Source organism: Pavona decussata, unplaced genomic scaffold (assembly GCF_977016875.1).
Source record: "Pavona decussata unplaced genomic scaffold, jaPavDecu1.1 SCAFFOLD_233, whole genome shotgun sequence".
Classification (NCBI taxonomy): Eukaryota; Metazoa; Cnidaria; class Anthozoa; order Scleractinia; family Agariciidae; genus Pavona; species Pavona decussata.
The window spans coordinates 4,143,681-4,161,001 of record NW_028145638.1 but is presented as its reverse complement, the minus strand read 5'-3'; the positions used below and the strand labels follow the sequence as shown (position 1 = coordinate 4,161,001).

Sequence of the window (17,321 nt, the reverse complement as noted above, 5' to 3'; positions counted from 1 at the left end):
TCCCTAATACGATTCTAATATCAGTTCAATCTCGTTCCTAGAGTTCTCAGGCTCTTTGGCCAGCGGTTGGTCTCCTGGCGACCAACCGCCGACCAAAGAGCCTGAGGACTCTGGCTACGAGATTGATAACTGTTCGGAAGTTCTAAATGACTTCCCAAATACGGATTAAACTATGAGGTAACTAGGTCGATAAATTCCTTTTGTTGTCCAAGACACACTCTATGTCGTTAAATGAGGAGGTAGGAGTTTTTGGAAAGCCAACAGCAGCTCGTAAATTTGGTGGCCAATAATTTTCCGCGACTAAAAAACCGTTGTTCAGTAAAAGAACCCCAACTAGTCAAACAGTGCTAACATACACAAAGCCGAAAACCACTTGTAAAACAGAAAACTGACGACATTCAGGAAGTAAGTTTTCTTCAATATTCTCGTTGGATGTGCCTGACAATATCGCAAACAAATCGTCGAGGAACAGCTTTCAAATTGCAGCAATTATGGCCGGTAGTTCGCAATTAAAACCGGCCAAGGCGCCGCCAAAACTGCAGCTAAATTTTAAACGGTGAAGATCATTAATCCATGTTATTAACTGTTTCGTCGTCTCAGACGAAAACAGTCAAATGAGGTGTTGATTTAATGATCACATGATCACACTTTCAGTGACAACGGACGGTTTGCCTCTAAACGTTGTCTTAAAGTTAAACTTTAGGACATTCTTACTTGAATAACCCTTAAATTTCGAATACGCCAACTTATTTCTCTGACGCTTAAACCAGTCTGAGAATAGAGAATTGGAATTAGAATCACGTTTACGCCAAATCAGCAGAAATGATCACGTGACCATGTTTACCCTTAACTTACCGCTCGCTGTTTCCAGTTTCTCAGTAAAATTGAGTACTTTTGGGTTGGCATCACAGGCCAAAATGTTTTGCACTATTGTCATCTATGTGCTCATTCTTTTCAAGGAACACAAACGCGAATCTCACGTTTGCCGTTTGCCATAAACGCGATTCTAAATCTCTCTAATAAGCCCTTCCAAATATAACTCCATGGTCTGTTGAGGTCATGACGCCGAGTTGGCATGATTATCAAGCTCTCAAGCTGTTTTTATTGTGAAACCCAAGAAATTTTCAAACAAAATTCCCTCTTGTGATAAGTATGATGACTGCAGGTGTTCTTGCTATGCATTTCGAATCAGTTAAAAAGCTAACTGAAAAAAAAAAACTGTGATAACAACATTTCTTTGAGGATAACCAAGTCTGCCGACCGTGAGAGAAGATTTATTTTATGAAAGGTTATATTATTAATATTATTCTTTTTTAAAACATGTTCTTGTCAAAAACAGAAGATGGTGGCAGTTTTTTTCAACCTTTCACTGACGTTTGTTTTGATATCATTGATATAGGGCAGATAAACAGTTCTCACAATTTCAAGTGCAAATGAGATGCTAACCGGCTTAAAATTCCTGTTTGAGCAATTCTTGTTATGTTTGGTGGGAACAAGGAAACGAAGGAAGTAGAGCGACAAACGAGAACAGTCCTAATGAAGTGGTACATTTTATGCATGTAAAACAAGAAACCAATATATAGAAATATTTTTGACGGAGACGCGCAGATACGATGCATGCATTAACGTAAATCACTTGACGCAATGCAAGGTTAAAACCATTGCCAAGCGATTTTGCATGGACTTGGACATCAAGTTAGTGTTCACTCCGCTTAAAATCAGGAGGTTATGTGGAGCCAAGGATTCCATCTCTAAAGGGCTACGATCTCGTGCAGCTTACAGGTTTACTTGTGCAGGCTTTTGCGACTGTTATGTTGGTGTTAACCAACACACACCTTTCTACACGTATTCGCAAACACCTATTCTGCGACAAAAACTCGTATATTTTCAAACAACTCGCGGGTTCGGAAATTTGGCGTCAGCTCTCATCTGGTAATTTTTGTGTTAAGATCCTTGACTCTGCTTCCACACGATTTCAACTCAAGATTAAGGAAGCCGTGCATATCCAAGGCGACCGTTCATTGAATATAGCATTAAAGCCCCCTCTAATGTAACACTATCATAATAGTATTGTTTCCTTGCATTTAATTTTGTTTCAATCTTTTACGTCCTATTCGTCACATCATAGCCTTAATTATTAACATTATATATTCACACTTCACTAAAGTTTACGCACCACACTGAGTCAGCCAATTATTCGGCAAGTGATGATGAGCGCTAAACACCGTAGTGCGGTGCTCTGTTTTAGAATACTAAAACAATTTATAAAAAAATAAATAAAATAACAACTGCCTGTATAAATGGCATAAATTAGAATTATGTCAAACGGTACTAAAGTAGTTGTAAAATGTTCACTTCAGTGCCGAGTCGTACAAAGTAAGGAAAAAAAAACGCGTCTTGATCGATGTTGAACAAATCCTAAGCAGGCGGTATAGTAGGACTAAGCGATAAGATTTCGCTTCTCCTACAGCATTTTCAAAATTAAATTTTACCACAACTGTTTCTAATCTCGCAGTCTGATTGGCTAATTTTCCGTTGTCGATAAGAGTCTAGACAACGCTGCTCGCGTCAATCAGCGCGCGGAAATTTTGACAGTTATGGTAAAAAATTTCTTTGAAGTTGATATTGTGGTAAAAAACAAATCGAATGTGGTTTAGCGTTGTCTGTACTCTTATCGACAACGATATTCGTCATCACAGTGGTCAAAATTTGTTGTAGACTCACTCGGCTGCGCCTCGTGAGTCCACAACATTTCGACCACTGTGATGACGAATATCGTTGTCGATAAGAGTACAGACAACGCCAAACCACATTCGATTTGTTAACCGTCAAGTTTTCCCTGGCAAATTGTCAAGATGAAACGTTGCCCGGGAGGTTGCCGAACGAAGGTTCTTATGTTACATTGTTATTGATATTTGAACGAAATAAATGTTTAAACTGCAGGTGGTGTTACAGAGCTGAGCTGACTTCATTCATATTCAGATCACGGCCAAGCATTCGTTTTAAACACTTGTTACGCATACCAGTGTTAACCCCATACGAAAACGAAGGAGAAGACCTCTATTGAGATTGCTTTACAAAGGTTAGTGAGGTTTAATATTATAAGCTCAGGGAAAGGTTCGTCCCCAGTTTATTTGTAAAGCTTGTATACTAAACGGTACCAAACGGATAGTTTTGAATACAGGATTGGTGTCCCACACTGTTTTATTTCGGGTGGCCGTATTACATAATTGGTGCACTGCCGTTAACTCTTTTTTAAGGTCGTATTTCCTCCCCTATGGGGATGAATTTAAACATAAAATTTTAAAAGTTACATACTAAAAAATGGCACGATTTCATGAAACTAACGTTCACAGATCTTTTTTTTAATTTTACAGGTAAGTATCACTGAAATATTGATTATATGTAGCACGTTTTAACATTCCTCATACAAATTATGGAAGGAAGGAAACATCAAATTCGTAATCAATTGATAGATTGAAAACTTGCACGCTTATTTTATTCAGTGTCAGCAAAGCCAGGAGTGTTTACTAACAACTTAAATAACTGCCTTTAAAATACACATTTTTAAATGAAAGCTATGTGTAATTACAGAGATCCCTCGGGTTATTTTCAAAAGAAACAAACTGAGCAAGGTCCATTTCTGAACATATGCCATAGTTATACAAACCCGAGTCACGAATTGGTTAGAAAACTCGTGTAAAAGCTGAAGACGCAATATTTCCGGCAGAGACAGCTAAATGCCAAAATCGAGCTCTATGGATGATTTTATTTGGTTTCACGGTCATTGCAGTAATCGGTGATTTCGAGTGGTCGTATTAAGGTGTAAATGTATGCATGGGGGAAAAATAGGTAAATTTTTGACTCCGTGACGAGCGTGGGTGCTGGTCGCATAAAAGCTGTGAACAGATTAACCGGATTAAGGGTGGATTTATGGACAAATAAAGTAATTGAACAGGATGATCGAATGCAGAGTTCCACAGTATGCATTAGCACTTTGAAAATTCGCTTGTACCCGCTTTAACACACGGCCAGGGGCTTCCAGCCCAAGCAATTCGGTGTTCGCTATGAGGTCGAAACGAGCCTAAACACGAACGTGTGCGAAAGGTACAGTGAATAAAAACTACTAAAAGAACGTGCGATGCATAGTCGTCGTTCCAATTACCAGTAAGTGCAATTAGAATCGGGGCCCTGTCGCGTGCAAATTAAGCTGTTTTTCTGTTTGGCAGAGTCCCAAAATTCGTTTAATTTGTTTCCCTGGGAAAACGGCAGGGTAAGTGGTATTCTTCTTGTTCTACTTGGAGAGGAAAATACTTTTAGCCTGATGGAGATTCCATTCTTATATTCAATCAAACTCCCCCACCTTCCCCCGCAACAAAAATACGAGGTAAAAGTGATAAGGTCTAAATCGTTTTATGGCACTGGCGAAAGTGGGCATTTTACCATTGTCATTGTTCGGAGTTTCTTACAGACAATCAATGGTGGAACTCTAATGACCGAAATTTCTGCCAATAAACCATGCGCAATTTTTAATACTGGTTTATAATAAGCCATATTGACATGAAACGGCACCGCGCTCAGCTTAGCCTCCTTCGCAGCCGTCGTTTGAGCTCGTCACGCAACCCGCTCCCTCCCGACCCCAAACGACTGTTGCCAAGGAGACAACGCTCAGCTAGACTAACAAAATAACAATGACCTTAATTTGAACGTACACTTTACCAATTTTGAGCGCTTAGACATGTATGGTTTCAATTGAAATAATTGCAAATGAGACGTAGCTTCTGTTTTACTTTGAAAACGATGAGCCAATCAGAACGCGTTCTTCGACCATTGTTTTTAAAATTTGCGTTCATTTTTGTACAACCAATAAACACATGCTTCGTTTTCTCTCCAATTAACGGCGTAGTTGCTACGGTGAGTCACACGTGAAATTCAATCCTTCAATTCAATCAACTACAATTTGAATGCGATCGTATATACGAAAATGATGCAAGCCTGTAAATGCGACAGTGGGAGGTAAGGAAGTCCGTTTTGGATAGTAATTTACTTGTCGGGCCAATGCCACTAAATTTCAAGAAATGAAGTCAATTAATATTATGATTCACAGGTTAACTTTCGATATTTTAATCCAGGGGCGTACATTACGCGCTTCGGTAAGTGACATCAAAGTTCTCTGTTTATTGGAAATGATACAGGCGTTTTAACCTTTTAATATTTATTTTAAATTAGTGCACTTTTAGCGTTATCTACACTGAATAGCTTCAGCCATTACTCGGTCTATTCATTTCGGTCGCAAAGCTAAGAACTTCATAATGAATATATTGATAATGATTGTGATGCTATTGGTAGAGTTTGAAGCCTGTTTGATTTCTTTGAAATTGCCATCGGTTCTGAAAACTCGAACTTCGGTGTCAGGGAAGGATTTAGACAATATCGATCATTTTCGCAAGAGGACTGTTCACAATTATTCATAATTATTTGAATTAACTATGAGTCTACATTTTTTCTAGACTCTCACTGGTTGCTAGGATTATTGCAAACGCTTAACTGATGATTAAGCGTTTTAATTCATGTCGCGGGCTGTTCGGCGATGATCTCCATTGTGAAAAAGCAAAGCTGACGAAAACACACATTTGTTTAAGGGCTTGCGGGTTCGCAAAGCAAGGCAGCAAACATACACATCTCTGAGCAACAAATTACCGATAATTTCAAGTTATTTATCAGTTATGAGTTGTAATTAAAATTTTGGCGTACTCTGTATGGCTCTACTGGTCAGTAAACGTCGATGCAATTTTTTTTGTAATTCAAAGTTGGAAGCTTAATTGAATGTTTCAGTAAGCCACCGTCAACAGGTCTTTTTGTAATCACTTTTCAATGTAAGACTTGGACGGGGCTTTCCGATAAAACTAAGGCAAGAAATTACTGGGCATAGCCTATGTTCACATTGCACCAGATACATCCGTTAATGTAGATGGATCTTGTGTTCACACGGTCTTGCTATCCAAACACCTCTCCGTGTATGTTGTGTACCTGCTTCAGAAGTAGTTACAGTTTTGGTTTCGCACTGTCTCAAAAAAATCTAACGGCATAGTGTGAACACAGTACAAAATTTGTCATGCAATGATCCAAACTGTAACGATAGGTTTGGGATGCGTGCAAGTTTTGTACCGAGTGTAAACATTGGCGTAACCATTACGGTTTTCAATATGGTTTGTCTTATTCGAGCTGCTGGGTAGCCAGACCGAGATAAACTGAACACAAATCCTGCACTTCTCTTATACTATGCATATAAAATTCTAACGATGAGCCAGGTTCTAGTTCTATTTCATTTTAACCCAACTGCTTATGTGCCATTCAACTCGAAACACGACGTTTAATTACTCAGTCAGTTCAGTTTCCAAACACTGACTAACTCTTAACAGAACTTGATTAAATTGCATCAAAACTTAATTAACCTGACGTTTCTCCTCCGCGTCTGTAGCTAACAATACTGTTACTGTTACAACTTTAATACAACATCTATGGGATATCAAAATTTACGTCCGATTCCAAAATGTCAAGTGTGGTAGTTCATAAGTTCCCTCTAGTCGCCGAGGTGATATGCTATGAGTCACATGCTGGGTTTCGTAATTTGCTTTTTCCAAACAAACTTAATTATTTTAACTCGGCTATTACGCAAGCATATGAAGCATCAGTAATTATTTTATGCGTTTTCAGGCATGGGGAATAACTCATGTTCTTCATCTGTTAGGGTACAACACGACAATACAATAATTTGGTTTCTACTATCTGAACCATGAAGTAAATTTGAAAACAACAGTTCTTCAGTTGCTGGGATTTTTAATTAACAAATACACCTGATAAAAAACAACTCGGCGGCAGTAATCAGCAGTGTTGTTAAGGATATTTCAATTATATAAAGTAACAAAAAAAATTGTACTGCATGCAAATCATAAGTTCAGTTTGAAAAACGTGAAATCGAAGTACTTGCTCCGTAAATTATTTCCACATAACGATCGCAACTACATGTGGTATTGAGTTGATATTTCTTGAGTATATATTCTTAAAAGAGTAATGCTTTTGGTTAAATTAAGTTCAAAAATTAAGTCTTTAACTTTCGCCGCCGACAGGGAACAAAGTCGATATTCTTAACAGCAAATTATCCGTCCATTTTGATTTCAACTGTGCATGTCAATTTTCACGAAAATGTTACGAGTACAGCCATAAGCTCTTTCAAAATACTGACCTTCATAATGCCAAAACGGTATAAAAAACAGTTAATTAGCTCGACCGCGCAACACAAATAAAATGAAATGTTACAATGAACGTTTTCATTTTATTCTTTTTCTTCCTATACTTTGAAGGAATAATTAAAACTGTTTGGTAAACAGTCAAAAATTCAACAGATCCCTTATTTTTATTTTAAGCACGTCCCTTCGTCTTCGGCGAGTATTAAGACATGTATGAGTCACTGAGTATCGCATGAGGACTGTTCGTAAGTATGTAAATGAACTACGAGTTTCTTGTATTCTAATACCTCTAGGATTACTGAAAAGGCTTGGTGATTAAGCCTTCTCATCTCTCGTGAAATTACTTATGCTTTGTATAGAGTGCAAACGTTGCCCGCGTAACCTGGTCACGGTTACAAATCATTACTCTACGATTTTCAGTGCTGTTTGTCTGATTCGTGTGATTGGAGAGAGAGAGAGAGTAAGTAAACTGAACAAAAATTCCGCACTTCGTTATGTAACTGTACAGCTGTGATCCTTATAAGTTTTGTGCCAATACAGTTGGACATCCACGTACATGCATATCTTAAGTACAGGTGATTACATTTTTTTTCCTGATTACAATTTTTTTCCTGTTTTACACCTTGTTTCACTCGACGTGTGATTCCAAACAGGCGTTTTTGAAATCTCGCCTTTTGTCATCACCTTTCGAGACGTTCGAACGATGAAGGTTTGTTTTATTTTATCATTTTTTACCAAACTGTTTATGAGCTATTCGGCTCAGAAGACGACGTTTAATTTATCAATGTGTGATAGCAGAAGTTGAATTAAGTCCATTAAAATTTAACTGGGTGATTAAACTTAAGCTTCACCTTGGAGACGGTAGCCAAAACTTCATTAAAGCGCTTGAATGAAAGAGCTATACCCAATTCAAACATGTCAAACCCTTCACTGTGCATAAGCATAAAAGTGTACTTACCGTAAATAACAAACATTCGCAATTTTCTTTTTCCAAACATATTAAAATATTTTTTAACCCCATTATCACGCGGGTCTGAACTTTCTGTGATGACATATCAGTATTCATAAATGTTTTTCATGCTTTTTCAGAGAAGGAAAATAACTTGAGACAATGACAACGAAACGACTAGAATTTGGTTTCTAATGCTCTACTGACATGGTTTACCAACAGCGCGCCTGTGGTATAAAAATTTAAAAATATGAATTTCATTTTTACTGAAAAGTTGAATTCAAATACACCTGAGCAAACGAACTCGGTAAGAATATTACAGAAATTTAAAATTAAATTGTGTAACATTTAACGAGAAACTTCTGTAAGGCAAATCATTCGGTGCATGTATAGCCATACTTCTCATGTTTAGCAAAGTACTCCAAGTAAATGTGTCAAAGTGTGCCTCGTAGTTTCTTTTAATCGTACGGTAAAATACTACAATTAATCGACGTTGTAATATTCATGTAGGCGACCTGTGTACATGGTTAATATGTTTTGAAAGCTTGATGTTTTTGTCAGCGTGCTAGTACTCTTCGCAGTGTTGGCGAGTTGGGAGATTATAAGAGACAGATTGGTGGTAAGAACATGATATATAAATCTGATGATAACAATAAGGATAAATAAATGAAGCCTCATTTCCATTTAAAAATAATTGACTGCAATTAACATAAATGTATTTCCACTAAAAACACAAACTGGGGTGGACCGAAAATTAGTACTAAATTTCGAAAACCATAGAATTAACCGAACTCTTCTCTAGAGGGGTGTTCGTTTAACTTTATGTTAAAAAGACTGAGAGAGGTAATACAACGAATGTCTAATCAATGTACGTTCCCAGGTTTTCGAGTTACAAAGCAAAAGGGTCCGTACGTTGGTTACCAGAGAGCTTTTTTTGTTTTGGTGTGTTTGTTTGTTTTGTTTTTTTCCGTGCCGCGAAGAGGGCAACGGCGTTAAGCTGTTGAGCGAACGATTTTGCCAGAAGGCTTTTTCTCGGGATAATAGCTCCGTTATCGATGCCGGTTGACAACATCTTGTCATTTGGATGGCAAATACACACTAGAACTTAAAGAACATTACACTTCCCAAAAGTGTCGTCCCTGGCTTAAAATTTCCGTGAAAATAATACATTAAGCACAGCTAAGGCGCAATTACATTTGCAGCTCGTTCCAAATAACTCCCCCAAAATTGTAACTGAAGAGTTACAAGATGGTACCTGACTTGAAAGTTTAAACTAAAAATGCTTTCACAAGGATCCTTTGAACGACTCGACCTTGCTATGTATACTATTGAATTTCGCTTAAATTAAGTTTCAATTCTCAATTTTGACCACCTTTAATTTTTTGCTAGACTCTTTGCCAATAGTTTCGTGAGGTCACAAAAAAACAGCGTACAATTAAAATATGGGCGGAATTGTAGAGATGAAGAATCCTAATCTATTACATTCTTATTAATTCCGCCCAATTTGAGGACCTTTGCACGCTAATTTGGTGCCTTTTCACGTAAATCCTTGAAGGCTATAAAAACTGACTGTACGGACTATAAATTGCTTCTTATTTTTTCAAAAACACTGACATTAATTAGTGACCTTGCTTCTCTGAAATAAACATCAAATGTCGAATGACTTTCAATGTTCAACAAATAGGGACCAATCTATTCACGCGGCAGCTGCTCTAAATAATTAAAAACACAGTAAAAATAATAATGGACTTTGCTATCGTCAACAATCTTGAACAAATATATTTCCAGTTAAAAGTTTCAGTTATGTTTTAATTTAGCAATGCTTTTCTTTGATCCTCATTTTTACGTCCTTAAAGATTTTGTACACTTCAGGATATCTGAATTGGCAAGGCATTCAGGGGAAGATCAATTTTCAGAGCAGGAACCCAACAGCTTGCATATTAAACCGGTGATCATTAATGAACGAGAGATTCTGAAAACAAATATACATGTGTCGCGATTATTATCTACAACTGGAATAATTATTGCGAGAATGCCATTATTTCTCATTCGTGAAACGTGATGTGTTGGTCCAATTTTAATTGCTACTGAGACGAGCTGCCTTAAAAATGTTCAACAAATCTTAAACTTGGTGAGCTTAACTACCACAGACTCAGAGACGGTACGGAAAGTTAAATGACCTTTTTTAAAAGTGCTTTATCGTCTTTCTCCATATCATACCAACTTCGCCAGAAATTGAATTAGCTAGGTAGGAGTCTAGTTAAAAGCACCAATCTTACATGTACGTCCCTAATTCTTGACAAAACTGCAGCTGTAAAAGGCAAAGCTCCAAACCGTAATGTAGATCAGTCTATATAGTTTTTGCTTTGACTATTACGCGAACTCCAAAGTCAGACTATTTTGGGCGGCAAAATTTAACGATTATAAAATCGACGCTGTTAAAAGAGTTTCAATCGACGTTATAGTCTTTAAATTCTCATTAATTAACTACGCTGCGCAGTATTTCAGTCTTTATTACACAAGTATATTGGGCGGCAAAACCACAAAAGAAAGTACTACTCAACACGACCTTCGTCACAGCGTCCAAGGTTGAACACCAAATTACTTGACTCAAAGTTTAAGTCGAATCTGGCAGCGAAGAGATAAAAGACCGTATCTTGAGGGCCAACTAAGCAGTTGTCAATTAGCCAAACACATCTTTCCTATTCATATAAAATTTATCCTGCGATCACTGAGGACCACATTTCATAACAACTGTAAATTTCTTGAGGTAAGTGAGTTTTATTCATCGTTTAAGTGTAGAATTTTGTTAATACTGGACTTGCATTTACAACACATGTACAATGCAAATATACTGAGAAAAATCTCAACCCCTGCTGAGGCTCGATGTAAACGCAATGATTTGGACCATCACCGACAAGTCAAAAGGTAAAATTTTAATGTTAACTGCCAACGAAGTATTAAGCTTTACTACCGAGTCCAAGGTAACATTTCAACAGATAAACCACGTATGAGGCTAAACTTGAGTCGTCCGTCAATCTTTTGTGAGAATGGGCCTACATGGGAAACTTCGCTACCATTTTTACCTTATCTTCAGCAGCTATTAAACACTGAAATGTTCGGAGATAGTATATGGCTAAATATATTTAGGATATACCAAACCAGTGAATAATGTTTTTCGCTCGTTTTGATTAGCTACCCAAAGTCCGGCGATTTGCTAATCACCTCCAGCATTGTCCTACAACGCCGCGAATCTTTTTAACCAAGATTGCTTGTACCCACGTCTTATACACCTAAATGAAATCGAGGCTAAGTACTTTCCCGACCAACACATGACTATTGCCCAATGAACCATCTATTGTTATAAAGTCACCAGATAATTTTGTGATTATTTCTCAATTCTTTTTGTGCATTGTTTGGACCCTACTCACTGGCTTTCCTCGATCCTCGCTAATTGACAATACAAGTATAATCTTAATAATGTGTTGCTAGCAACAATTAAGTCGAATGAGTGGTTAGGAGTCATAAAAATTTTTCTTTGCAGGAAATAAATTACTATTGGAGCCCACTATCCACTAATTTGGTGTATACGTGCGTTCTTCAGTGTCGGTAAATTAGTTTTTATATCATACCGATTTCGCTACATATTGAATTAGCTAGGGGTCTAGTTAAAAGTACCAATCGTACATGTCCGTGACGTCAGTAACTAATTCTTGTAAAAACTGCAGATGTAAAGAGCAAGCTCCAAACTGGAAGGTAGGTCAAAATAGCTTTTGCTTTAAGGATTACGCGAACTTAAAAGTGAGCCTATCTTGAGCCGCAAAAACAAACAAAAAGTATACAGCTCAACGCGGTTCTCAGCGTCCAAAATTGAACACCGCATTACCTGACTTTTAAACGTTTTTAAAGTCGAACCTGGCAGCGAGGAGATAAAAGGCCGTAGCTTTCAACCAAACAGCTATCAATTAACTAAACATTTCTTTACTACCATATTTGTCCCACTAATTAACCTAGTTTAACGGCCTTGGCTCCCACGAGTCTCCTGTAGCTCAGTGGTAGAGCATCCGTTCTAGTAATCGGAAGGTCTTAGGTTCGACTCCTGTGTCACTTTCTAGAATAATACATCATTCTCATATCTTTGTTATTCATATAAAATTTATTCCGAGATCAGGACCACATTTCTTAACGGTTGTAAATTGCGAGGTAAGTGAGTTCTTCTCACCGTTTAACTACAAGTTTTGTTAATACTGGACTTGCATTTACAACACATGTACAATGCAAATATACTGAGAAAAATCTTAACACCTGCTGAGGCTTAATGTAAACGGCTTTTAATATTTTGACTATCAACCGACAAAAGGTAAAATTTTCATGTTAACTGCCAACGAATAATTAAGCTTCACTACCGAGTCCAAGGCAACATTTCAACAGATAAACCACGCATGAAACTAAACTTCAGTCGCTTACGAATCTTTTGTGAGAATGGGCCTATCTGATATGGGAAATGCCGTTGTCATTTTTACTTTCAGCAGCTATTTAACAAATAGTATAAAGTATGTTGCTAAATATATTTAGGATATACCAAGCCAGTGAATAATGTTTTCCGCTCGTTCTGATTGGCCCCAAAGTCCAACGATTGTCCGGCAACACCGCGAATCTTTTTAACCACAATTGCAAGAAATAAAGTTACTTATTGGATCCGACCATCCACTAATTTGGTGCATACGAGCGGTGCATACGTGTGTACTTCAGTGTCGGTAAATTAAGTGATAGATATTCGTCTTCATTTGAAAACGCAAAAGTGTTTTTTTTTTTTTTTTCGTTTTAACCCTTTAAGCCCTAACAGTGATCAGCATCAAATTTCTCCTTGTAATATCAATATTCAACCTCTGAGGTCCTGAGAGTTAAGGATATGATCACCCGAGGTGAATTTTCTTGATCTTTTAATTAAATAACGTCTCCTCAGTACGTTTATAACAAAAGTATGATAGGGGCTAGATAAAACAATTTGCTCTTTGATGTTGGGGATTAAAAGTTAAAAAGCTTCCCTCTTCACATGTAGCCTTTGCGTCATTTGAAAACGCAAAAGTTTTTTCCGTTACAAAAAATTTCCCTCTTTTCACGACGTAGCTTTTGCGTCGTTTGAATTCACAAAAGTTCGTTTCTTCCATTTTCACCCTGCCGTCCACTCGCATCTGATTAAAACGGTCTGCGAACACGGAGTTTTTCAAAAACGATGGCCGTTGAATTCGACTTCATGACGTCATTTCAACTCTGGAGAGCGTTTTTAAAAAGCTGTAGCTGGAAAGAAAATGTTGCTTTCCAAACGAAAACGGTTACCTGTCAGACGCCTTGGTGACTAATAGTAAGAGGGATTCTCAGTAATTCTTATTATCGGGGAATTCAGTTCCAGCCCGTAATAACGATCTTTCTTTAATTTATTCTTATCTTACAGAGCAGATTGGCACTGTGAATAAACGGAAAAGTTAAGATAAAGAGAGTTGCTGTTAGTCCCCGGAAGTAGAACCTGAACTTTTGCATGAAATGAGGTAAGAAGAAAGCATTTTATTATTTTGGTCGCCATATGTTCTTTGACTTACTGTCTTATTGTTTGTCAGTACTAATACTCATTTAGTGTTAATACAGGACTACATCTAAACCAACCCTATTGGACTGGACATCTCGTATGTAAATATCTGTTTTAATAAATAAATTAAATAAATAAATAAATAAATAAATAAATAAATAAATAAATAATCTGTCTATTGTTGCAGGATTTGGCGGATGTGTGTCTTATTTCAACTATCAAAATGACACAACCAAAGAGAAGACAAGTGCCATATCTAATTGTCAAAATTTTCCTACTAATAACAACACAGCGGTCTGGACTGTCACAGACAACAAGTTCTCCAACCAGTTCAACCCAGGCCCCGTCTACTCCTGGAATTTCAACCAAGGCCCCGACGGCTGTTGCTCCTGTTGGCAATTCAACCCAGGCCCCGACGACTGTTGCTCCTGTAAGCAATTCAACCCAGGCCCCGACAACTGTTGCTCCTGTTGGCAATTCAACCCAGGCCCCGACGACTGTTGCTCCTGTTGGCAATTCAACCCAGGCCCCGACGACTGTTGCTCCTGTAAGCAATTCAACCGAGGCCCCGACAACTGTTGCTCCTGTAAGCAATTCAACCCAGGCCCCGACAACTGTTGCTCTTGTAAGCAATTCAACAACTGTTGCTCCTGTAAGCAATTCAACCGAGACCCCGACGACTGTTGCTCCTGTAAGCAATTCAACCGAGGCCCCGACAACTGTTGCTCCTGTAAGCAATTCAACCGAGGCCCCGACGACTGTTGCTCCTGTAAGCAATTCAACCCAGGCCCCGACAACTGTTGCTTCTGTTGGCAATTCAACCCAGGCCCCGACGACTGTTGCTCCTGTAAGCAATTCAACCGAAGCCCCGACGACTGTTGCTCCTGTAAGCAATTCAACCCAGGCCCCGACAACTGTTGCTCCTGTAAGCAATTCAACCCAGGCCCCGACGACTGTTGCTCCTGTTAGCAATTCAACCGAGGCCCCGACAACTGTTGCTCCTGTAAGCAATTCAACCCAGGCCCCGACGACTGTTGCTCCTGTAAGCAATTCAACCCAGGCCCCGACAACTGTTGCTTCTGTTGGCAATTCAACCCAGGCCCCGACGACTGTTGCTCCTGTAAGCAATTCAACCGAAGCCCCGACGACTGTTGCTCCTGTAAGCAATTCAACCCAGGCCCCGACAACTGTTGCTTCTGTAAGCAATTCAACCGAGGCCCCGACGACTGTTGCTCTTGTAAGCAATTCAACCGAGACCCCGACGACTGTTGCTCCTGTAACCAATTCAACCGAGGCCCCGACAACCGTTGCTCCTGTAAGCAATTCAACCGAGACCCCGACGACTGTTGCTCCTGCAAGCAATTCAACCCAGGCCCCGACGACTGTTGCTCCTGTAAGCAATTCAACCGAGGCCCCGACGACTGTTGCTCCTGTTGGCAATTCAACCCAGGCCCCGACAACTGTTGCTTCTGTTGGCAATTCAACCAAGGCCCCGACGATTATTGCATCTGTTGCTAATTCAACCCAGATTCCGACAACTGTTGCTCCTGTGGTCAATTCAACCAAGGCCCCGACGATTATTGCAGCTGTTGCTAGTTCAACCCAGATTCCGACAACTGTTGCCAGTCCTGTGGTCAATTCAACCCAGGTCCGGTGGATTATTCAATCTGTTGCTAGTTCAACCCAGATTCCGACAACTGTTGCCAGTCCTGTGGTCAATTCAACCCAGGTCCGGTGGATTATTGCACCTGTTGCTAGTTCAACCCAGATTCTGACAACTGTTGCCAGTCCTGTGGTCAATTCAACCCAGGTCCGGTGGATTATTGCACCTGTTGCTAGTTCAACCCAGATTCCGACAACTGTTGCTCCTGTGGTCAATTCAACTCAGGCCCCGATGACTAATGCATCTCTTGCTAGTTCAACCCAGATTCCGACGACTGTTGCTCCTATTGGCAATTCAACCCAGGCCCCGACGACTGTTGCTCCTGTTGGCAATTTAACCGAGGCTCCAACGACTTTAGCTTCCGTGAGCAATTCAACCCAGGCCCTAACAACTCAACAACCAACACTTTCGCCAAGTCCAAATACAGGTATTAATTGATTGATGTGAGAATTCGATAAAATGCATCATCATCATCATCATTATTCTTCTTCTTATTCTTCTTCTTCTTCTTCTTCTTCTTCTTATTATTATTATTATTATTGTTATTGTTATTGTTATTATTATTATTATTATTATTATTATTATTATTATTATTATTATTATTATTATTTGTTTTGGTTATTTGGGTAACATCGCATACCACTAAGAGGAGTTTGAAAGGGTTTTCGCAGAGAAAACAAGTTTTCAATTCTCCGATTTACAATGATAATAGTGACAAATTAGTGGAGAATAACAATTTCAAAATTCTCCTTTCGTACACACCACGAAATGTTCAATGATATATAACTTTTTTCTTGTGGAAAGACCTGCCTTTCAAGAAGTAAGTCAAACGAAAACAAAAAAATTTTAACAGATTATAGTACGGCACGCAAGGCCATCTTTTCGCAACGTTAGCAAAACAAAAACAAATTTTAACGAGCCACAACACTGAGTGATGCAAAAACTGAATATAATTATAATATTGAACGTTATCTTTAGTACGGTTTTCGATTGAGTGTCGCAGAATCAAATCACTCTAACCAGTCACAACAGACGTAAAGACAGTGTACTGAACCAATCAGAACTGGAGGCAAATACATGTAACCGGTACAAAGCGCGGGAAAACGCGTGCGTGCAAGCCACAATTGTTTTTGGTCTTGCTTTCCATTATTTAAGAAAATGGCGCGAACTTCGCAACCGAATCAGAGAACGCAATGACGCATAACCAAAGCAAACGCGAATCGTGTATTTAGTTGTTAGTCATTCAAACTTCTAATATTTGTTTGTTTTTTTTCATAGCACCATTCCGTGTTATCTATCGATTGAAAAATGCCACATTTGACCTCCAGTTTCTTGATATTTCCTCCTCAACTTACCGAAATTTTGAACAGTTCAACACAGCATTGGTAAGAGGATGCTACATTAACGTAAAGTGCATGTTTAAGAATTTAATCATTGCCAGTGCAACACAATCTGAAGAATCCCAACGGTGATATAACTTGTCACACACAGTGCTCGAGTGGTAACCAATTGCAAGAAAACTGAAACGGTGGATGTTCATTAATAGTAAGCTTTTTTCAAATAGCATGCCAACAACAAGGATTGGCGTTTTAGAGAACTGGTCATAACACGTTTGTTCATAGAGGACCCACCTTGTCTGGGGTAGGGGGGTTATCAAAGACACCACCTATCTCGTGAACATTACCGACAAAATTTTATTGGCTTTAAAATTTGAGTTGACACAGAAATATTCAGTTGGCAAGAGTCAGTATTGCTAGATAAACATGAAAAGTGAGGCTTGAATCTCACTGTCATTTTTTAATGCTGGATAAAGGGGTGGCTATGCAACAAAGACGCCATCTTTTGAGGTTGAGGAAGGGGGGAGGGGGGGTG

The 17,321-nt window shown here is 38.8% G+C and overlaps 1 protein-coding gene across 2 annotated transcripts in view; it reads left to right on the top strand.

Moving 5' to 3' along the window:
* The first annotated feature begins 3,040 nt into the window (after positions 1 to 3,040).
* The window catches only part of LOC146458493 (polycystin-1-like protein 2), a 32,714-nt gene continuing 18,433 nt past the window's right edge, over positions 3,041 to 17,321 (top strand). The window contains exons 1-4 of one of the 2 annotated variants that reach the window (XM_085090640.1): positions 3,041 to 3,082; positions 13,655 to 13,748; positions 13,974 to 15,876; positions 16,728 to 16,834. In XM_085090640.1, the coding sequence (XP_084946766.1) occupies positions 14,010 to 15,876; positions 16,728 to 16,834 (1,974 nt within the window). In that variant the 5' untranslated portion in view covers positions 3,041 to 3,082; positions 13,655 to 13,748; positions 13,974 to 14,009. Of the gene's footprint in view, positions 3,083 to 10,294; positions 10,970 to 13,654; positions 13,749 to 13,973; positions 15,877 to 16,727; positions 16,835 to 17,321 lie in introns of those variants that run through there. The other variant, XM_085090639.1, reaches the window with a different exon arrangement.